At 33.3% G+C, this 23,095-nt stretch overlaps 2 protein-coding genes across 3 annotated transcripts; one reads left to right on the top strand and one right to left on the bottom strand.

Moving 5' to 3' along the window:
* The first annotated feature begins 1,470 nt into the window (after window positions 1–1,470).
* Window positions 1,471–15,772, top strand: LOC105223845 (ATP-dependent translocase ABCB1). Of its 2 annotated transcripts, none has more exons than XM_011201716.4 (15): window positions 1,471–1,677; window positions 6,263–6,497; window positions 6,602–6,870; window positions 10,359–10,530; window positions 10,600–10,920; window positions 10,983–11,537; window positions 11,603–11,773; window positions 12,658–13,194; window positions 13,275–13,436; window positions 13,511–13,714; window positions 13,789–13,890; window positions 13,952–14,091; window positions 14,159–14,720; window positions 15,086–15,232; window positions 15,293–15,772. In XM_011201716.4, exons 1-15 carry the CDS (start codon window positions 1,571–1,573, stop codon window positions 15,488–15,490), a joined length of 3,882 nt encoding a protein of 1,293 aa, XP_011200018.2. In that variant the 5' UTR covers window positions 1,471–1,570; the 3' UTR covers window positions 15,491–15,772. The 2 variants fall into 2 exon arrangements, with proteins under 2 accessions (XP_011200018.2, XP_049306978.1); XM_049451021.1 differs by lacking the exon at window positions 1,471–1,677 and adding an exon at window positions 1,838–1,854.
* A 3,090-nt stretch (window positions 15,773–18,862) lies between these two features.
* On the bottom strand, window positions 18,863–22,850 carry LOC105223866 (sterol O-acyltransferase 1). The gene is made up of 3 exons (XM_011201744.4): window positions 22,317–22,850; window positions 19,975–20,120; window positions 18,863–19,911 (listed from the first exon to the last, which is right to left on the bottom strand). The coding sequence occupies exons 1-3, from the start codon at window positions 22,577–22,579 to the stop codon at window positions 18,863–18,865; spliced, it is 1,458 nt and encodes a 485-aa protein (XP_011200046.2). The 5' UTR covers window positions 22,580–22,850.
* Window positions 22,851–23,095: the final 245 nt, after the last annotated feature.

Here is a 23,095-nt window from a genome sequence, read left to right as displayed (position 1 = left end):
AATTTTTCACCTTTGAACTAACACTTAGTACAGTTTTGAACTTTTCCTCCATGTTTAGAAACCCAGAACAATGGAAAAACACGTGTTCAGAGTCCTCTATGGACTTCGGAAACATCGAACAATATGGACTGACGCCATTTTGAAATTTGTACAAGTAGCCTCTGAAGCACCCATGCCGGCTTAATATTTGGGTCAGTTGGAAGTTGTCTAATTATCCATATATGGATGTTAGGTATAAGTTTTTGGGTCCACCGTCTTTTGATTAATTATGCTCTTTTTTATCTCCTCTCTTTTTTATACTTCATACTTTAAATTTCATTTTTTCTTAACAGATTTGGATAGACTAGAAAGGACATGTTCGGAAAAAGGCTATCCAGAATGAGAAAAAGAAAAAAGATCGGCTGAAGATCATTCTCTGCATTCTCTGTTCTGGAACAGTCCATTTTGGATTTAACTGCGACAATAGTATAATGCTTTAGAACCTATAATTTTAACGTGCGTGCCATCCATGCAATCAATGATTAAAAATTGGTAACAACAAACTGCATTTCTTCTTTAGAAATGTGGCATATTTTCTACTGATTATAGCGACTTGACTCTAACACGTCCAAGTCTCTTCAATCAAGCCGGATTGTGATAAACCAACAACCATTTGCCTGCCCACACCTTTCTGATACGCTCCTTCTCCAAAAAATCGCAAACAACGTTTTCCCGCTATTGGCAAGCCATTTTGTAATGCTTCCAATAAGTATTGAAACGTAGGCTTGTTAATTCCATATAACTGTTTAAAATATAATTTTTTTGAGAAATGTTTATGTATTTTATTAACAAAGTTTAAAGTCAACAATTTAAATTTTTAAATTTTAGTTGCTGCAAAATCAAAACAAGAACATGTGTAACAGATTGCCGAAGTTCACAATAGTTTAATCGCAATTCGAACACAAGTCTTCGTTCACGCGAAATTCGTGACACAATACAAACAATGTTCACGATAAAGAGTAATATATTTATTTAAATATTATTGTACGGTGATCAAGTTTATGTAATTTCACATTTCTCAATATACAAGGGACAGTTAGATCCTCTGGGCGCAACAGAGCGCCATCGCTGGCTCAAAATTTGTGTCAAATGGTCACACGTCAGTTTAATTCTGTAACAAGTGTGCTAACAAATGTACTACCAAATAAAGTGCCAATTCAAATAATAAATATTGACAATTTGGATATTTGCAAACTCATTGTTTCACAGTTACAAAAATACATATCTACCGGTATAATGGTACAATATACACCTCAAAACGATTAATCATTTTATAACTAATAAATTGTTTGTCCACCAATCATTTGAGCCGATTGAACAATGTGTAGACACTATGCATTAGTCCGTTCGCATGATAACTTATCTATGAATATGAAAGTGCTGATTAAATGAAAAAATATTCGCATATTAAACACATGGTGGCAGCCAAAATAATTCAGTCGGTACAATCGTTTGATAGGATTTAGACGTGGCCTTTGCAAAAACCAAACATACTCTATTAACGACGCATGATCGTTAACGTCTGCGCATTATGTCGTCTGCTAACGGTATAAGCAAGGACGAAAAGTCCTATTACAAAAGCAATATCATCATTGGCGATTCCTTAGCGGAAAATGGAAAGGATACAAAAGCAAAACTGTAAGTTTGATCCAGTGGAAGCTCAGTAGCGAATTCGTATGTATTGCGCAAACAGTTCGTAAACATTCGCCACTGTCAGGCGATAGTGTTTTTGAGTGTGTTGATTAGAAGTGTATACAACTGTGAGAGAAAAAGTGTGAGTCAAGCAAATCAGCCGTTACTTGCATGCGTAAACATGTATGTATGTATGTATGTAGTTGCAGACGTATAGATATGAATCGATAAAATTTTTTGTATTTTGCAAATCATCGTTACCTTGCGAAATCAGTTTGCATTTGTAGCATTTAACGGAAGCCCGTGCATATGGACGCGAGCATAAAATTAATTGTAAATAAATAAATAAACAAATAAATATGTAAATAAGTACATGTGGTTATAAAAAATTGAAATAATTATTAAAATTTTCGTTAAATTAAACATGTGTGTGGCTAAATAATTTATTGCCTTCTAATTTTTGCATGCTTCTGTATTTCGTTTGCAGAATTAAATAAATTAATTTATATTTTTTTAATTCTCAGTTTGGAAAAGGAAAGAAATGTTTAGCTGTTAGCAATTTTTAATTTTTTTTTAGATAATTTAAAAAAGTTTTTTTTCCAAAAACTCAAAAATTCAAAATGAAAAAAATATATATTTTATGATATGGGTCTAAGAAACCTTTTCGAATGATTTTCGAACTTCCAATATATTAAAAAAATGTATATATTTATATGGATCTCAAAAATCACTTTCGAATGATTTTCGAACTTTCCAATTTTTAAAAATATTTGAATAATATAGCTATGAAATTCGAAAGCTTTCTATATTTAAAAATGCAATGCAAAATATTAAAAAGTTTTTGAATAGTATTTGAAATTTTCAAAACGAAAAAGTAATGAAAAATTTATTTGATTTGATTGATGTGAAAAAATTTCTAAAAAATTTTCTAAAAATATACAAATTTATTAGCTTTTTTATTATAATTTAAAACTTGAATTTTTGCAAAATATGAATATTTATAAAAATATATTAACAGAAAAAATTTGTAACTGTTAAATAATTTAAAAAAAATCGTCTAAAATAAATTCTATAAAATTTTCGTTTATAAAACTCTTTTAATGCGAAAAATATATATATCTGGTAAAAATTCTGAAAAAAGTATCTTAAATAAATTTGTAAAATTCGTGGCAAATCCTTAAATACAAAAATTTGGAAAGTAAATGTATGTAGAATTATTTAAAATATGATAAATTTCAAAATTTTTCAAAAAAGTGCATAAATATGGACATAATAAAAAAATAAATTGAAATAATTAAAAATATTTATAATAAAAAAATTAAAACATAAGTTTCGATTTCTACGAATGTCTTTTTTAATTCAGTGTTTGAAAATACCTGTGGGGCCACTTAGCTTCCTGGTAATTAATTTTATGAATTATGAAAGACATACATATGTATGTAAATGCAATCAAGTGCATGCCAATTGAAAGCAATTGGAACGCTGATACGATTTTAATTGCCTTGCATATGAATTGCGCAATTATTAAGGAGGCATTGTTTACAGAGGTTTGTTTTTAATAAAAAAATCGAAGTGAATTTCACCAGTTTACGAATTGCATGAAGAAAAATAATAGCATAACAGAATAGAAATTAAATGCAACAAAATAACATGTGGGTAGCGTTGAGAGCCACTATCATTTTAGCGGGATTAAATAAATTATATAAGATTATGAAATCAAAACGTTTGAAACTCACGTTGTAAACAAAGAAAAGATAAACAAATATTTCAATTATTTATTTAACCGATAGTTGCTAAGGCGTACCAACCCTCAGCTGTTATATGAACAATTTCGTGCATTTTATAAGAACAATTTAAAAATAAAATAAAAATAAATTTTATAAAAAAATAAAATAAAAAATTTAAACTTCTAATAAATTAAAAAAATTTAAAATTTTATTTTAATATTTTGAAATATGTAATTTAATTATAAATAATAGTAAGAGCAGTCGCTACATTCGGTTTATGCAGTGTAAGCTTGTTGTGGGTACACCATAGCGTATGAAGCATTTATTCGACTTTGCTCTTACTGTACAAGAAAAGTTTACATGTTTGAGAATTTGTGCTTTTTTTTGTCCTAACACAACTAAGATGTGTCGTTGTTGTTGTTAAAAAAAGTAATACGATATAAGAAGTGAAATAACGGCACATTGTTATCTCGACTGTGTATTTTTCTAGGCATCGGAATGCAATTTTTACACAATATAGTCAATGACATTGCGCGTATTTCTGCATACTCAACTTAAAAATCGTGTTTTTTGGGTTAAAACTTTATTCATGCAAAGCTGCGAAATCTGTGTATATTTAATATTTTTTATAATTCACAATTATGTATTCACACAAAATTTTCCATTTCAAATTCTAATAAGTGATAATACTTATTCATTATGAATATCATCATGAATATGAGTATATAGAAGTGTGATAAAAGAAGGGGCGTTTACAGTAATTTTAAATTAATTGGAAAATCATGTTGCACCAATAATATATTCTTGGAAATATGCTTGTCTTTTATTGCAAAAATTAAGAAAATTTCCAACAAAAAAATTAATAAAAAATATTAAAAATAAAAAATAAATAAAAAAAAAATAAAAATAAAATTACTTACTTATTTTGAAATACTAACTTCTGATCAAAAACGTCTATATCATGCTGAGTCTAAATAAAAAATCACCTTCTATTTATTACTATTTCATGGATATCATAATTCTTTTCTCTTTTCGGTTTCACCAATAACAAAATTGTTGTTTTTTGTGATAAGCTGATGAATTGTAAAATTTTGTGATTAATTTTCTGTTTATTATAGCGCTATTAGTCGGCTATAACTGTGCATATTGCTTTGATGAAATATAAGCACGAGTGGAACAAGTTGATAGTTCAATGAGTATTAGAAAATATATATGTATAATAAACATATGTATTATATTCATACTTAAGTATCGGTTATTGGTGATTAATTCATTGGCAAATAAAATTCCTCACGTGTCAATTCTGCGATAATTTTGCATTCGATTTATTGTTATCGGCAAACATTTTACGCACAACTGTATGGTATGTGTGTATCGTTCTTTAGAACATGTGTGCGTATGTACATATGTATGTGTAGGTGTTTATAGAGAGCATTTTTTATGGTGTTTATTAATTGATTGACAGTAATTTATATTTCCAGATATTTGTATGATGAAATATTAGCAATATAAAGACGGTTCTCAAACTTTTCATAAATTTTTTCAATTTTTTTTTTAATTTTCAGGTGCATGGTATATTTTTTTAAGTAAAAAACAGAAATTAGTTTGTTGTTTATAAACCACCAACATATTTTGAAATAAAATTTTAATTTTATAATTTTTTTTCAATAGTTTTCAAGATTTTTTATAATTGTGGCAATTTGTAAAAAAATATTATTTGTATTTTTCAAATAATTCGATATTAAATTTTATCAACAGAAAGAAGGCACATTGTTAATTATTAAAATTTTGGTTTAATTTTTTTTTTTTAATTTTTAAGTACTGCGTATATTTTTTTTAAATACACAAATTTTTTTGGTTTATAAATTTTGAAATGTAATTTAAATTTTTTTATTTTTTTAATAGTTGTTATGATTTTTATAAGTATGCCCTATTATTATGGAAAAAATTATTATATATAATTTTCAAATAATTCGCAAAAAACTTTTATAAACAGAAGAGAGAGAGAGAAAACATTGTTAGATATTTTTGCATAAATATTTTTTGTTCAATCGACAAAATATCACGTTTATTCTTATTCAAGAAATTATAGAGAATTTGGTTTACAACTTTAACATAACAAAAGGCACATCTCTTTTCATAGAGAGAGAGGCAGAGAGAAAATTGATAACGGTTTCTTGTAAATAGTTTTTGCTTAATTTACAAATATTCGCCTTTTAATATTTTTAAATAAATTTTAGAATTTTTTTTATAACTTCGGTATAAGAAAAATTAATATTTTTTTTTATAGAGGGGCGCAGAGAGAACATTAATAACTTTTTTATATAAATATTTTTTGTTTAATTCACAAATTTTCGCTTTATTTAAAAAATATTAAATTTTAAATAAATTTTAGAATTTTTGTTTATAACTAAAAGGGCACATGCTTGTAGCCTTTGAGCCGATTTTAAGCTGAAATATTACAGAAAAAAGCATAACAAGTGATATATTTCAAAATTAATAAAAAATAATAATATTAAAAAAATTAAAATAATAAAATATAAAACAATAAAAAAATTTAAAAAAAAACTAAATAAATAAAAAAAAATTAAATAAAAATAATAAAATAAAAAAAAAATAAAATAAAAAAATTAAAAAGAAATAAAATAATAATTAAAAAAGTAATAAAAAATATATATAAAAATAAAAGAAAAAAATATTACTGCTCCTCAAATCACTAAGAATAAGTAATAAAAGGCATATGAAAATAATTTCAAAGGCTTGCATATAAAAACTAATACAATTAATTGTTTCACACACGCACATAATGTATATACTATTAACATTTACACATATAAATTCATATATCTTATTACTACTTAAAGGCAAATCACCAATGGCGCGTCGCAAGAAGATTCAAAGAAAAAGAAGAAATCCAAAAAAGGCGACGATGATAAGGGCGATGAGAAAAAGGATGATGTGGAACCAGTTGGATTTTTCAAAATGTTTCGCTATGCCACAACTAAGGATAAGTTACTGTATGCCTTGGGACTGCTCTGTGCCGTAGCAACTGGTTTGACAACGCCTGCCAACAGCTTGATTTTTGGTAATTTATCAAATGTAAGTATTTAATACTTTGTTTACGACTTACGTAGTTGTGAAAGCGTATTTATAAAAGAATTGTCGCATTATTTATTTATTTTTTATTGTTTTTTTATTTTCAGGCAATGATCGCTTATGGTGGCTCTGGAAATTATACACGCAGTGCGGCTGACGACGATCTTTTAGATGCTGTGCAAACATTTGCCCTTCAAAACAGTATAATCGGCATAATTATGCTTGTTTGCAGCTATGTATCGGTGACATCATTTAATTATGCCGCTAATGCCCAAATATTACGGATACGCGGTAGATTCCTTAGGTCCGTATTGCACCAAGACATGGCGTGGTATGACTTCAATCAGAGTGGTGAAGTCGCCAGCAGAATGAATGAGTAAGTGTACGAGTAGAATATTTTTATGATCGTAGTTTCAAAAAACCCTTCAGTTTCTAGTACATTCGCCTCACCATAAACTATCAATATTTACGATTCTATACTATTACGCTTTGGGCGCGAAAGACTTTGGTGTCTTCTATGACTTAGTCTATCACATATGTAGTATAATAGCAGCTTTACACGTTTCGATATGTTATTTTTGGTTGAGATAAGATAACAGTCGTCGATTTATTAGCCGATAGCAAAAAATAAAAAGAAAGTTAAACCACTCATTATTATAGGGAATTCTACTTTTGACGCACGCCTGACTAGGTTTGATATTTTAACCATCTTGATGCCTTTTACAGAGCTACCCTTGTCCATAAACTTTTATTTTCCGATAATGTTTATTATACATTATCAATAAATTTTTCGCAATGTCATTGAGACTTTTGTCTGGGCGCCCTCATTCATAACCCGTAGTAAAATCAGCTAGTTATAATATAACTTAGAACTGGTATAAATCGCAATTCTAACATAACCAGATCGCTGACTATACTTTTATTTTCACATACTGTCATCAAAGAACATAACAACCAAGTTTAGAAGACTAGAAGACAGATTTACGGCCAGAAATATGCCAATTTCATATTAATTCAGAGCTGTTACAAATACCCAGTTCAAACTATATTCTCAGCAACAATTTAGTCCAGGATTTTATCATAATTTTTAGTGAAAAAAGTGCCTGTAAATAAATTTTCACAAAAAAATTTCACAAAGGTAGTTTTATGGTTTTCTTATCAATTCGATTTTAGTCAGCAAATGCCAGTAAAAAACTGTTGTTTTTATTATTGTCAAGTTTGATTTTACTGCCGAGTAATTACAAACATACGTTTGCATAGACTTACATGTCTATCTATATACCATATCTATATCTAATCGCTGCAAAAAGCCTTGTGAAACAAGTAAAGCAGGGAAAAGTTTGAGTGGAACAAAAAATTTTATACTCCCGCAACCTTCAGGTTTGGCAAACTTGAAATTGAACTTAAAAATAGCGTCGTGATTTAATCCATGCCTTATGAATTTTATATATACATATATATTTCTTGTATATTGAACGATAATTGTGGTATAAAGTTAACCAGAAGTGCGAAAACATGTATGTTATATACATAGTTCTGCTATCTCCAGACTGGATGAGGAAGCGTAGCAAATGGTATCTCCTGTTATCAAACAAATGTTGCGCTCACAATTTGGCTGCCACGTCACTGTTGACAGTCATAACTTCGAAGTCGTAGATAATTTCGTCTATCCTGGAACAAGTGTTAACAGCAACAACAATGTCAGCCTCTCAGAACCAACGCAGAATAACTCTTGCCAACAGGTGTTATTACGGACTGAGTAGGCAATTGAGAAGTAAAGTCCTCTCTCGACGAACTAAGACCAAACTTTATAAGTCACTTATTATTCCCGGCCTGCCATATGGTGCAGAGGCATCGCCGTTGACAATATCTGATAAATCGACGTTACGAGTTGTCGAGAGAAAGGTTCTGCGAAAGATTTATGGTCGTTTGCGCGTAGGCCACGGCGAATATTGCATTGGATGAAACGAAGAGCTGTACGAGTTATACGACGATATTGACATAGTTTGCGAATTAAAAGACAGCGACTACTCGTACGCTGGCTAGGTCATGTCGTTCGTATGATTAAAAACACTCCATTTCCGAAAGTATTCGACGCGGTACCCGCCGGAGGAAGTAGAGGAAGAGGAAGACCTTCACTTCGTTGGAGGGACCAAGTTTAGAAGAATCTGGCTTCGCTTGGAATCTCCAACTGGCGTCACCTTGCGACAAGAAGCAACGACTGGAGCGCTGTAAAGAAGAAGAAAGAAGTTGGAATTTAATCGATTCCGCTGTTAAAAATTACACTGTTATATATTAATTTATTGCTTAGTTATGACACTTATAAAGTTTCTGTTTAATTGTGGTTTATGATTCAATTAAGTCCATCTACCAACTCGATACCAATTACGATATCTCAATTTTTACACAAGTTACAGCTTGCACAAAAAGACAGGCGGACGGACAAAGAGACTCGGATTTCAACTCGTTTCGTCACCCCATGATTTGTATATATGTATGTATATCCTTTCATTTGGTATGCCAAAATTTTTGATTTTGCTGTGTCATTGTGAGTCGTCAATTTTTGCGAGTGATACTTATGCACTGTCATTGATTGACATTTTCGATTAAGATAAAGATCAGATAACATATGTATTTCAGTAGACATAAAAAATTTATTGTCAAAGTGTAGAATATAGTAAAGAAACTTTTGACAAAACAAATTAAAACATAGGATAGTATATAGTATATATATATGTATATAGTAACAGTATTTATATAAGGCATATGAAGCATAACATATGGTTTGACTTATAGCTCAAATCTCGTCCGAAGTAAAATCTAAAAATACAAAAAAATAGTTTTCTGTATCTAGTAGTAGTAGTAGCCACCGAACTCCAACTGGTATCGCAAAGGACCTAACTGGTATATGCGTGGCTTGTTGGCTACCAGATTAATCTAAAGGAGGATCTCGCCAATACGTACCGGCAATTAGGCGGCAGAAGGGCCCCTCATTTATGGAATAACTTCCCGTTTAATTTTTGAGTTTTTTATTTAGAAACTTTGTTTTAGAAATATTTTAACTCAATTGGCTGAAAGCTGGGATTTTGCAAATAATCCACCGCCGTCATCCCTAACGCATGCCCTATATTAGACGAATAACATACCAAATCCTTGACGTTTGAGATTCTATTCAATGATCACAACCGACTTCTCTTTGCTTTCAAAGCATATTTTTTTGATCAGCCCTCCATCCATAGTATTCTACGAGGTGTGTTCAAACAGTATCGCGAATTTTGTGTTTTTTCAAAAATTATTTATTTATTCATGAATATCTATTTTGTTCCCTTCATAGTAATCCCCATGAGGTATTATACACTTGTGCCAACGGTTTTTCCAATCTTCGAAGCACTTCAAAATCATTTTCGATAGGTAAAAATCGAAGACGATCCAAAACACGTGCAAGCAAAGCAGCTGTCAAAAATTAAATGAACATTCAAAATGGCCGAGCTTGTCGGCATAAGTGAGAGACATGAGTACCAACATAACGCCGCAAAAAATTCGAAATTCGAATATACGTAACTCGCGAAAATTCAAAATTCGCGATACTTTTTGAACACACCTCGTATAGTAACATAGGGCTTAGGTTTCCATTTAGTGTTCATTACCTTAAAATCAGTTCGTTGAAGAAGCCGTTTAAAGGTGTCGAGATGATATTCCGTATTTTCATATATTCGTTAATCTTTCGAAATTTTATAATCAGCTAACTTTAATCATTCTAAACTTATATGCATATCCATATGCATAGTATTATCAACTAATCGCTACACACTATCACGCCACATACTAACTATTTTCTATACAAATCTAAAAATCTTCCCACAGGGATTTGTCCAAAATGGAGGATGGTATCGCTGAGAAAGACGTGATGTTTGTGCATTTTATTGTGGCTTTTATTGGTGCGCTGGTTTTAGCCTTTGTTAAGGGTTGGGAATTGTCTTTAGTCTGCCTTAGCAGTCTGCCGGTTACATTCATAGCGATGGGCCTAGTTGGTGTGGTAAGAACATACATATCTAAAAACAAATTGAAGTCTGTTGCCAATTAATATGTCCATTTCATAACGCAGGCTACTTCAAAATTGTCGAAACAAGAATTGAATGTTTATGCAGCGGCTGGTAATATTGCGGAGGAAGCATTGAGCGGCGTTCGTACGGTCAAAACTTTCGAGGGTGAATATAAGGAGGTGCAAGCTTATAAATCACAAATTGTGGATGCGCGGAAGATCAATATCAAGCGTAATCTCTTTTCCGGCATGGGTTTCGGTTTACTTTGGTTTTTCATTTATGGCTCATATGCTTTGGCTTTTTGGTATGGTGTCGGGTTGGTTTTGAAGAATTACGAGGGCATTCCCGGTTATGATAATTATGATCCTGGTAATATGATAACGGTAAGTTAATGTTTTCTATAATATTAATAATTTCACGAAACAACTTATAATTTCTTTTTTAGGTATTTTTCTCTGTCATGATGGGTTCCATGAATATGGGCATGGCCTCGCCGTATATCGAAGCATTCGGCGTTGCCAAAGGCGCATGCGCTAAAGTATTTAAACTAATCGAACAAATACCGACAATAAATCCGATCGAACCGAAGGGTAAAAATTTAAATAAACCTTTGGTACATATCGAGCTGCGTGACGTTAGCTTTAAATATCCAACACGCGAGGAGGTGCAAATTTTACATAAATTTAATTTGACAATCAAACGTGGTCAAACGGTAGCCTTAGTCGGCTCATCAGGTTGTGGCAAATCAACGATTATACAGTTGGTGCAACGTTTCTACGATCCACAAGAAGGTTCTGTCTATTTCAATGATGTCGACTTGAAAGACATCAATATTACTTGGCTACGCGAGCGCATAGGCGTTGTAGGGCAGGAGCCTGTACTATTTGGCACAACTATCTACGAGAATATACGCTATGGCCGTGAAGATGCTACAAGAGAAATGATCATTGCCGCTGCCACAGCGGCGAATGCGCATATTTTTATAAATAAATTGCCAAAAGTAAGTTTTGAACACAAATTTTCAATCAGCAAATTATTACAAAGAAAGCATTTTCTTTTATACAGGGACTTGATACTCTGGTTGGTGAACGTGGCGCTCAGTTGTCGGGTGGACAAAAACAGAGAATCGCCATTGCACGCGCTTTGGTGAGAAATCCGGAAATCTTGTTATTAGACGAAGCGACCTCTGCATTGGATACCGCCAGCGAAGCCAAAGTACAAGCTGCTCTTGAAAAGGTAAAGAGAGATTAAATTTGGCATACAGGGTTTGTCCAGAAAGCAAGAGGAATGATTTTCTTCCGCTGGGACTGTACTTCTGAGCGACTGACTGGATTCGGTAGAGGGTGTTGCTAGCTAACGAAAGAACGGCTGGTCAGTTGTTTCCGAGACCTGGAAAGTCAGAACAAACATTTTCGCGCGATGTGTTTCTGTGAGTGGTGCAAGCCGAAAATGCAATGTTTGTTAGAGTAGAGGTACGCGATTAAATTATGTATGAAACTCGGTAATTGTGCGATAGAGACGTTTGACATGATCAAGCAGGCTGATGGTGTGGCACCAGGATTTTTTGGAGAGCCAGGAAGAGGTCGCTGATGAATGAACAAATCCAAAGTGAAAACGATGCTCATTGTCTTTTTGGACATCAAAGGTATCGCCAACCATCAATGCCAAGGGTCCAACAAGACATCGCAGCCATTTGAAGTTGCATCACGACAACGCCCCGGCTCACACCGCCTTTCTTGTGAACAGCTACCTAACCGAAGCTGGCATCCCAACGCTTCCGCATTCGACCTACAGGCCAGATGTGGCCCCAGGACTTTTTTGTTTTCTTGTCTGAAAAGACCAAAGAAAGGCGAGCTTTATCAGACGACCGAGTGGATCTAAGCAGAATGCTTTCCGTGACGCCAATGCTTGGAAATCGCGCTGGCAGCTCTGCATCAATCATTTTTTTTAAATCGACTCAGTCTTATTACTTTCCGGACAAACCCTATACTACATAAAACACTCGCGTTCGTTTCATAGTGTATTTTTGATGTGTCGCTATCCGATATGTGGACTTTCGCTCTCTTTCAGCCTCTTCTTATTTTTCAATTTGCTAATTTCCTTTTGTCGGCTATTTTCAGGCAAGCAAAGGACGTACCACAATCATTGTGGCCCACCGTCTGTCGACAATACGACGCGCTGATCGCATTATAGTAATTGATAAAGGTGTGGTCGTTGAAAGCGGTACTCATGCCGAATTAATGGATCTCAAGTCACACTATTATAATTTGGTCACGACACAGTTGGGTGATGAACCCTTTACGGCCGGCGTAGAACATAGTGGTAAAGACAATACATTCTTCGATACAAAAGATGAGGATGAAGAAATGGTTGACTATAAAATTGAAGAAGCAGCTTTAATTGAAGAAAATCTGGACGACTCGTCACTTTGGCCGATATTGAAGATGAATACACCCGAATGGCCGCAACTATTGGGAGGTATGGTGTCCTCGGTTATAATGGGCTGTGCCATGCCCATTTTCGCTTTACTTTTTGGTGAAATTCTACAAATATTGGCTGTTAGGGATGACCCTGACTATGTGCGGGATAACACCAATGTATACAGTTTATATTTTCTGATCACCGGCATTGTTGTAGGCCTGGCAACATTTTTACAGGTAAGTGTAATCACATGCGGTGTTTTATTTAGCCTGTTTCTTACGAAACTTAATAATTTTTGTATGTATGTATGTATTAGATTTATCTATTCGGTATTGCTGGCGAGAGATTAACCGAACGTCTTAGGGGTATGATGTTTGGCACAATGTTGAAGCAAGAAGTTGCTTGGTTCGATGACAAAGCCAATAGCACCGGCAGTCTTTGCTCGAGACTTTCTGGCGATGCCTCCGCCGTACAAGGTGTAAGTACATATACATATATTGGAGACAAATAATCAACGATTGTGTTTACGTAATCTCTAAATCCATTTTATAGGCAACTGGACAACGTATCGGCACTATTATTCAATCAGTGGCCACTATTGCCTTAGGTGTCGGCTTATCGATGTATTATGAATGGAGTTTGGGGTTGTTGGCGCTGGCATTTGCGCCATTTATTTTGGTTGCGGCGGTTATGCAACGCAAGGTCATGGCTCAGGAAAATATGGGCACTGGCAAAGCAATGGAGAATTGTACAAAGGTATAGACGCAGTTATATTGTGGTTAAAAAAAAATAAAGTCAAGAAAATTTTATAACATGATATGTTTTTGTAGCTTGCCGTTGAGGTTGTTTCGAACATACGCACCGTTGCATCATTGGGCCGCGAAGAGATGTTTTACCAACAATATATGGATTTGCTACATCCCGCAATGGCTGTAAGTTTGTACTATATTTCGTAAAGTCTTAAGTCCAATGCTAAATAAAATATCATTACAGAAAGCTAAGAAGAATACGCATTTCCGTGGCCTTGTATACGGTTTGGCCAGATCTCTAATGTTCTTTGCGTTTGCCGCTTGCATGTGGTATGGCGGTTGGTGTGTCGTAAATAAGGGCATGGAATTCGGCAATGTTTTCAAGTAAGTATCTAAGTAATGTGCTCTTTATCTATATTTATTTTTCTAATTTTATCTTTGTTCATTTTAGGGTCTCACAAGCTTTGATTATGGGCACAGCATCAATCGCTAATGCGCTAGCTTTTGCACCCAATTTACAGAAGGGTGTCACAGCAGCAAAGAAAATATATTTACTATTTAATCGCGTGCCACAAATCCAAGATAAACCGGGCATATCGCTGGCGCCATGGACGGCGGAAGGCGAGGTGGACTTTAAGGAGGTTAAATTTAGTTATCCAACACGTGCCGAAGTACCCGTACTTAGAGGTATAATCATGAATATGAAGAAGGGACAAAAAGTCGCATTGGTCGGCTCATCTGGCTGTGGCAAGTCTACGTGTATACAACTGTTACAACGTTTCTACGATGTGGATGCTGGTTCGGTAACCATTGATAGTCTTGACTTGCGTAATCTTTCACTCTCGAATTTACGCCATCAATTGGGTATCGTCTCACAAGAACCGATATTATTCGACAGATCCATTAGGGAGAATATTGCCTATGGTGATAATACACGCGAAGTTACCGAACAGGAAATTATTGCGGCAGCCAAGAAAGCGAATATACACAATTTCATCTCAGCATTGCCATTGGTAGGTATTGAAGCAGGTCCAGTATAAATATGATAGAGAACATTGTTGAACATCGGGAACTAAACCTTTCCCTTTTGTCGTTAATGACATCACGCAACAATTCGTTGATCTGTCAAATTCACTTCGAAAAAAGTTATGAAAAAACTTGTCGCAATATCTGGTTCTAACATGCTGAACCGAAAAGTTCTGACATTAGTTCAGCTTACCTTTCTTTTTCTTCTTTTTTGGCGTAGACACCGCTTACGCGATTATAGCCGAGTTAACAGCAGCGCACCTTTCGATCTTACGAAATTATTGCTCGAATGGCATCCATATGCTTTATGTATGTATATATTAATAATGTAAGTTCTTTTTCCACATTACAGGGCTATGAGACCCGTATGGGTGAGAAAGGCACACAATTGTCGGGTGGACAGAAACAACGTATCGCCATTGCTCGTGCTATGGTCAGAAATCCGAAGATATTGTTATTAGACGAAGCCACATCTGCGCTTGATGCTGAGAGTGAAAAGGTAATAGAAAAATTGCAACACATACGAAGAGAATAGTTAATCATTTAAATATATGCATAGATTGTTCAAGAAGCACTGGATGCGGTCAGTGAGGGTCGTACAACCATTAGTATAGCTCATAGATTATCGACCGTTATTGATTCGGATGTGATATATGTACTCGACAACGGCCAAGTTGCGGAGTGCGGTACACACAAGGAGCTCTTGAAATTGCATGGCATATATCACACGTTGTGGAGATTGCAAACGGGTGGTTAGGGCTGACGAAGAGACTGCAGTATATATATGCAGTATATATATGTATATACATATGTAAAGTTTAAATCTCTGGCTGTATACATACATACATATAGTATACATGGTTATGGGCTAATAGTCGTATTAGCATTTGCGAAGTTGTAATATTTTATATATTGTAAGTTATTTATAAACTTTAAGCTAAGTAGAAAAAATTTCGTATTCACTGTATGTATGTATGTGTGTAAATATTAAAAAAAGTAGCTAATAAAACCAAAGTACCATATTTATTTTAAAAAACAAGTGAAAATTTTAACTTCGGCTGAACCGAATATTGACAAATTATTCAGAAACTGATTTCCATTTGTATAAAGGGAAACTTCCACACTTTTGAGAATCTAGCTTCTAGAGAAATCGAACCCTTGATATCAGAATGTAGAGTTTCAGACGACTACTCCTGTTCTGATCGCAGTTGTATTAATTTCAGCTTGAACGCTTGGCCTCCGGAGTGCATACCAATTAGGAAACTTCGATCAGCTATGGACTCGATGTTATCTGTGGGTGCGACTGATGAGCTCGTCGAGGTTTTCTGCTCTGTGTGTAGGACTTCCCTTGAAAGCTTCTGTCCGCTGAAAACTCAGAAAGGTAAAGGAATCCCCCTTTGGTAGGCACTTGTATATAAGTCTGAGCTCTCTGGGGGTATATAAGTCTGAGCTGTTGAGGGTTGTCATGAGTCCTCGCGGTTTAGGGTCATTCATTAACGCTTGTCGTAGTGGGATAGCGAGCAGGCGAAGAGTCGTTGAAACTATTCTCGGATGCTCACTTTCCGTTAAACCATTTCGCTAAAGAAGTGCCACTGGGACAATTTCGAAAGGGCTTTACAACCTTCATGTATCTTTTGGATGAATGTCACCATACCTGGGTGCTAAATCTTTCAAACCTTTCAATTCTATAGGCCATCTTACCCAGTCTCCAGGCCTTCGGAACATGGCCTAATCTCACACAGTTCGCGTGCAGTTAGCTGTATGACATTTTGACCATTTGCTGTAGTTGCGCCAGTATTGATAGTATCCGGATGGTTTATACCGAAAGCCGGTGACAGGGATTTCATGCCCTTTAGTCTACCCTCGTTTCCGTTGAAGACCTTACATTGACTCATGGACATCAGAAGACCGAGGGAAACATTGTTAAAGATCCAGCATGCTTACATAAAAGTCAAGTCGGTCTGTTTTGCAGGATGCAATGTCAGGGAGAGGGAGCCTTTACGCAAAAAGAATTAGCTGTAGGCACCTTTCACGACAACGAGGGTGCCTTCAACAATGTGCGACCTTAACCATCCAAAGTGGTTAAAGGTCTCGAAAACTTTGAGGTGTAATCGAACCTCAAGCAGTCTTCTCTACGACGGAACGGTCGTGGAAGGGTGCGGTAGTGTAAAGACATCCGAAAATGTTCAAAATTCGCTATCGTTTACCGTCTTCTTCATTTGCATAGACATAGATAGGCGGTTATAGTCGAAAAAGGGGGTCTTTCATTCGAGGCTGCTTTCTTCTTTTCATTTATAGTGTTTTTTACGTAGCGGGTACCACACCCAGCGCACAACTCTGGAGAGTCTTTTACCAGATACCGAATATGAGGATTTTTGTCAAAAATGATATAATAAGAAATCGATATTATTTACTTCGTCAATTATTATTTTCGACAAAAAATCTGCCACAGAGAACGAAATATTTCCCCTAGTTCTCAATCCTAATTTTTGGTATTTTTGTCGCCTTTATACCATGTATGTTCATATATCGGTCGGTATACAGATAACATATATTTACAATATAAATGTACTTATTATTTTGGATATGTAATTTAGTACCGAAAATTGTGGAAATATGTCGAAAAAATTTCTTCAAACCGACCCTTCTAACATTGCGAGAGCAAATAATATTCGGTGGCACCCGAACTAAGGCCTTTCTTACTAGGTTTATTATCATTTTATTATAAATGAGTATTATCACTTTACTCGAGAGTGCAAAAAATTTTAATAACTTTAATTCGGAGATCTTTTCGAGCACTTCGCTTGCATTAATTAGTATATATTATATGTAGTATGTATGTATTAGATTATAGCCAGTTTTTTGATCTTAAATTGCGTTGTGGTCATTTAATAGAATCAGCGCTGTTGGAATTTGCATTAAACTTTGTTTACAACTGCTATTTAAATAAGCATTTAAGACTTTTAGAACTTACACATTATATTATACATATATGGAATATATACAGATAACCGCTTAAGTTGAGTGCATGTGCACTTGAATTTATAATTTTTAGTTTTTTATGCCTTATAAGTTACTATTTTATAGGGGTCATATGCTATAACTGTGTATAGAGTGCTTTATAAAAAATGCTACAAAGTACTGTAAGCAAGCGAGTTGAGAACGAAAGATATGCATGTGGTCACATAAATATGTGCACCATAACTGGTACGTTTGTGGAATTTGGAGTTGTATAGAGATCTACAAAGTGTTTGTTAATGTTTTTTTTTGTTGTTTAACGGCAAACACATTCACCAGATATTTTGAGAGAATGCTGACCAGTTGACAGTCCTTGATCTGAAAAAATTTAGTTCCATTCCGGCTAAGCCAAACCAAATGTCTAAGTCGATATACTTATCCTCAATGATTTCAAAGATTTGCTGATTATAACGGATGATCAAAGTAGAGGTACTTTTTAAAGAGCTTTGTTTTGACAGATCACGAGAGTCATATCAAGTCAAGAATGTGTCAACATAATCGTCGGCCTATTGAGCGCAGTATTCGCAACACCATCACCCATCTTGAGACTCCGCATTTTTTATTTGATAATATTCAACCGAATAGACCACATCCAGAACGCAGTGAGCTGAATACTGTGCAGAGTCGATTCGGCGCCGTTCGCAGCAACTCGCTCGACCATACCAAGCGACATCGCTTCACTCTATGGGCTCTTGAAAAGTTCTAAGAAGATCCGACGTTTTCGAGCCAAGTTTTGTTCAGCGATGAAGAATATTTTTGGCACAATGGGTATGTAAACAAGCGAAATTACCACATGTGGGACGAAGAACAAGCTAAAGAGATATATCTGTCATTTCATCCAGAAAAAACAACGTTTTGGTATGGTTTGTGGACCGGTGGAAGCATTGATCCTTATTTCTTTAAAATTATGCCGCTGAGAATGTAACCATTAATGGAAATTGAAGCTCCTGATCTTGGCGCCACTTCCCACACATAAACTTATCTCGATTAGTTTTAGGTGATACGCATAATCGTTAGGTGAACCAAACCATCATACTCTGTAGTAACTTAAGTATAAAAATATTAACTTAATAATTTTTTTAAATAAATATTTATTTATTTTATAAAAAATTTAAATATTAATCCTAGCTGTGCTATTTATCATGTCTAAATTTTGGTGATTTTGTATACAAGTCCATATATAAGGCGTCAGTTTGTCCACGAAACTCTCGTTGAACCTTTTTGGACAGTTCATTTTGGCGAACGCTTCCATGCTGTAAAGAGACAATTGCAGCGCCATGCCAAATAGCATCAATAACCATACAATCACATTTCCACACCGACCACTTAACGGTAGATACATTATTATATAACTCAGAATACCGAAGCATATGTAATTTACGGGCAAGAACAAATGCAAAGCTAAACCGATTAGTATTTCATGCACGAGGGCAGAGATTGTCACAACCGCGAAGGAGCAGACATAGCGATTAGAGCACACATAGCTGTAGCAATCCTTATAGATGTACTCATACAGCCAATCCTGTACCAAACAATTCCACCGGATAAAATAATCGCGATAATTTGTAACACACCACCAATTTGTAAAGAATCTACGATCACCGAAGTGTAACAGCTCAGCAAAGAGATTTTGTACCGAATACAACAACATATAAATGAACAAGAGTAGACATAGTGTTGAAGGCATTATCATGCCATAGAAACACTCAATAACAGCCGACCAATGTGGTGCCGTAACGCCGAATTCACGATAGTAGGGTCTCATGAAATGCTCGTAAAAGAAGGTAAGGTAATAGATGGCAAGGAGTATTTCCATTAAACGCGCCCAAACAAAGGTCCAACGTATCGCTGCGTTTGTACGCGGATATGAGGTGCGATAGATCAGCACTGGTGCGAATAGAAAGCAAATATAGTGATGTAGACCCGGCAGTTCGATCGTGCTGTTAGTTCTGGACGCTGGATCGGCGCTTTGGCCAATTGTTGAACGTACGAAGGCGTGCATTTTCATTACGAGGCGTGTGCTCTCCATTAAGATAAAGAGCGCTGAGCCCAAACGCAAGTCGTAGTGTAGACAGCATAGCGCGCACAAGCAAAAACTCGCGCAGACCGTTGTGATGTAGCATGCTAGGAACACTGCATTTACGAATGACTTGTAGATAGCTGCGAAGAGAGATTTAAAAGTTAGTTTATTTGTCTTATTATGAAGTTGAATAGTTATGTTACCGTGCTTGCTTAAAGCGTGTACTTTTAGCCATAAGGAGACACCAAAATATACTAGAAACGCGCTGAAATGCATTACAAACCAACAGCCAACAGCATAGGGTAGTCCTTTGAAACCAGGTTCCATTGTAAGCCAACCAAGGTAAATTCTAATATGAAATAGTTAACCACAGCATAAAATAGCAGTTTTTAATATTAGACTATAAAATAATAGGTAGGACTAAATTTTTTTCAATAAATAGTAAAATAAAAAGAGTCTGTTGAGGGGTTACATGGGTTGCCTTGGTTAAAAAAACAGCCTTTTTTCAACGATTTTTTATCTCCTACCTATAAAAAACTAAATATTTTATAAGAATTTTGTATTATAACAAACATACATTATTAACAAAGGAATTCTGAATTTTTTGGAATAAATCATTTTAAACTTGGTCATTGTTGCGACGGAAAAAAATTGCAGTATAACCCTTTACAGGATCAGCTAAAGTGATAATATACGTGTTTTTTGTTAAAAACTTAGCTTAGAACTTGGACGAAGGATCAAAAAAACTGAAAATTGGATTTTTGGCAAACATTTTTACAAAAAAAAATAAAATTTTAGTGAAAATTTCGCGACATTTTTTATCAAATAGTTGTAATCGAAAAAACATCCTTCGTCCAACGTTTTTAATAATTGTCTCAAAGACTTGTTTAAAATTTCATGTAGATCAGTTTGAGTAGTTCTCGAGAAATTTTGCCAACCGACTTCAAAAACACAGTTTCGAGAAAAACTCTTTAAAAGCCACGCACTTAGTCTAGCTAGCCTCGAGCGCACAAGTTTTTAAGGTTCTATCTCCGAAACTATTACTCGGATCAACTTGAAAATATAGGGGAATATTCTAGAGATGTTGCAAAATTTAATAAGACAATAAAAATCAATTTTTTGAAAAACCCATGTACTAACTCCTTAAAGCAGTGAGAATGCATGACTTTTGCTCTTGTAGCGGCAGTAGTCTAAGTCATAATGGCTGATACTCTCTAAAAATTTTAATTATTTACAGCTAAAACTTGCTAGCATTTTGTATGTAGTCGTATGTAGTCGTATGTGACATTCACCGGTCGTGTGTTTGCCGCAAACGAAGTCGGTCATGGAAAGCAAGAGCAGTTGCTAAGTAATTACATATACATATGAGCATAGATAAAAGCATAATATAATATATTTAAAAAATTTATTTTAATATTTTCAAAAATATTTATTTTATATAAAAAATAAGAAAATGAAAAAAATTAAATATTTTATTAATTATAAAAATTAAAAAAATATTTTAACTAAAATATTTTTTTTATACTAAAATGATAGAGAATTATAAAAAATGTAAAAAAAATTTAAAACAATATTTATAAATTTTCTTCTTCTATTTTAAATAATTTCTTTATAATATTTAAATGAAATAACAAAATGAAAGGACAATATTAAAAAAAATAGTATAATATTTATAAATTGTTCTTTTTTACCTCAATATGAGATAAAATTAAAAAAAAACGTATTTATGATTTTTACAGAAAAAAAAAATAATAGAAAGATATATTTAAAAAACAATAAAATAATAGTTGAAAATTGTTTTTTTTTTAAATGATAGAAATTAAAAAAAATGTATATGTATTTCTAAATTTACTTCTTCTTTTCAAAAATTTTTATTATAAATTTTAAATAAAATAACAAAATGAAAGAAAACAATATTTAAAATAATTATAATATACAATAGTATTTATATATTGCATTTTTTACCTAAATATTATCGATTATTAAAAAAAACATATTTATAATATTTAAAGAGAATAAAAAATGAATTAAAAACTTAATTTTTTTTTATTTAAAAATGGTATAAATTAAAAAAAAAAAATATTAAATACATTGTGCAACAAAATTTGTAAATTTGCTGCTTATTTTTAAAATATATTTAAATTAAAAAAAAAAATATAATATAATATTTATAATTTTTTTTGTTTTTAAATTATAGAAAATTAAAAAATTTTACAACAATTTCTAAATTTTCTATTTCTTTTTAAAATATTTCTTTTTAACATTTCAATAAAATAAATAATAAAAAATTGGATAAATATGATTTTTAATTTTTATTTTTTCAAGTATTTAGTTGTATTTACACTCACATATATACATAAATGTTTTTATATATGTACATATATGTATAACTAAGTATTCTCAGAAATGGAAAAAATGCTACGACTAGTCATCACTTTATAAAATTTCGTCGTGTAGAAAAATGTCAAAACCATCTCCTGTTTAGCGGTCACCCCACATTTTTTCATATACTAAATTAAATTGTTTCAAAGTATTAGCGACTCACCTCCCATAGGTGAAATAATCGTGGCAAATTGTATATGTTATTAGATAAAACATCGCCACTAAGAATATATTATATATCGTTCGTATGTGCTCATCCTTTAAAAGTTCCGTCATATACGAATCGGCGTGTTTGAATATTTTTTCATGTAACGGTTTTGGTTTTGAACCCTTAGAAAGTGTTACATTCTTATTTTCGTCTATTGAGCTGGGGTTTTTAATGTCCACCGTCGTGTCCGCATTACTTTGATTCGCTACACGAACCATGATTTTAATTTAGACTGTGATTTGAAGCGCTAAAATGTCTGCTGTAATAGGCGTTTGCTGTCGTATATAACAATAAACAACTAAAGTAGCCGCCTTTGTTACTAAACCGCTCTAATTAACTGAATTCAACTAACTAAATTTCAGTATTAAGCGGTAGATTAAGAGAGTGTAACGTAAGAAGTTTTTCATATTTCAAAATATACAGAGTGATCGAAAAATAATGTGAATTTTTATTGTGATGATTGGGTGGATGTGGAAATAGCGGTTTTATTTAAAGGTATGTAATTATTAATATAACTCTTATTTCAATATTAAATATTTAAATATTTTTTAAAATAAAAAAGTCTCTAAAATGATTATTTTCTTTATTATTTCTTTTCTTGGCTTCATAGATTTATTTTTCATATATATATAAACTAAGGATGATAGGGTGCCTTTATGAATATTCTAAATTTTTCAAATACAGTTATGTAATATAATAATAAATTCTCGTACACAATTTTATTATGCTGAGGC

Source organism: Bactrocera dorsalis, chromosome 3 (genome assembly GCF_023373825.1).
Source record: "Bactrocera dorsalis isolate Fly_Bdor chromosome 3, ASM2337382v1, whole genome shotgun sequence".
Taxonomy (NCBI): domain Eukaryota; kingdom Metazoa; phylum Arthropoda; class Insecta; order Diptera; family Tephritidae; genus Bactrocera; species Bactrocera dorsalis.
Note: the sequence above shows the minus strand (reverse complement) of the source record. Positions and strands in the feature narration are given on the sequence as shown.

Excerpts from the sequence above, each read along its gene's own strand:
- LOC105223845 (XM_011201716.4), top strand. The coding sequence starts at position 1,571 with ATGTCGTCTGCTAACGGTATAAGCAAGGACGAAAAGTCCTATTACAAA. Across the intron at positions 10,921-10,982 it reads ATCCTGGTAATATGATAACG|GTATTTTTCTCTGTCATGAT; the intron begins GTAAGTTAATGT and ends TTTCTTTTTTAG. Across the intron at positions 14,092-14,158 it reads GAATTCGGCAATGTTTTCAA|GGTCTCACAAGCTTTGATTA; the intron begins GTAAGTATCTAA and ends TGTTCATTTTAG.
- LOC105223866 (XM_011201744.4), bottom strand. The coding sequence starts at position 22,579 with ATGGTTCGTGTAGCGAATCAAAGTAATGCGGACACGACGGTGGACATT. Across the intron at positions 20,121-22,316 it reads GATTATTTCACCTATGGGAG|AATTTACCTTGGTTGGCTTA; the intron begins GTGAGTCGCTAA and ends ATTTCATATTAG. Across the intron at positions 19,912-19,974 it reads ACACGCTTTAAGCAAGCACG|CTATCTACAAGTCATTCGTA; the intron begins GTAACATAACTA and ends CTCTCTTCGCAG.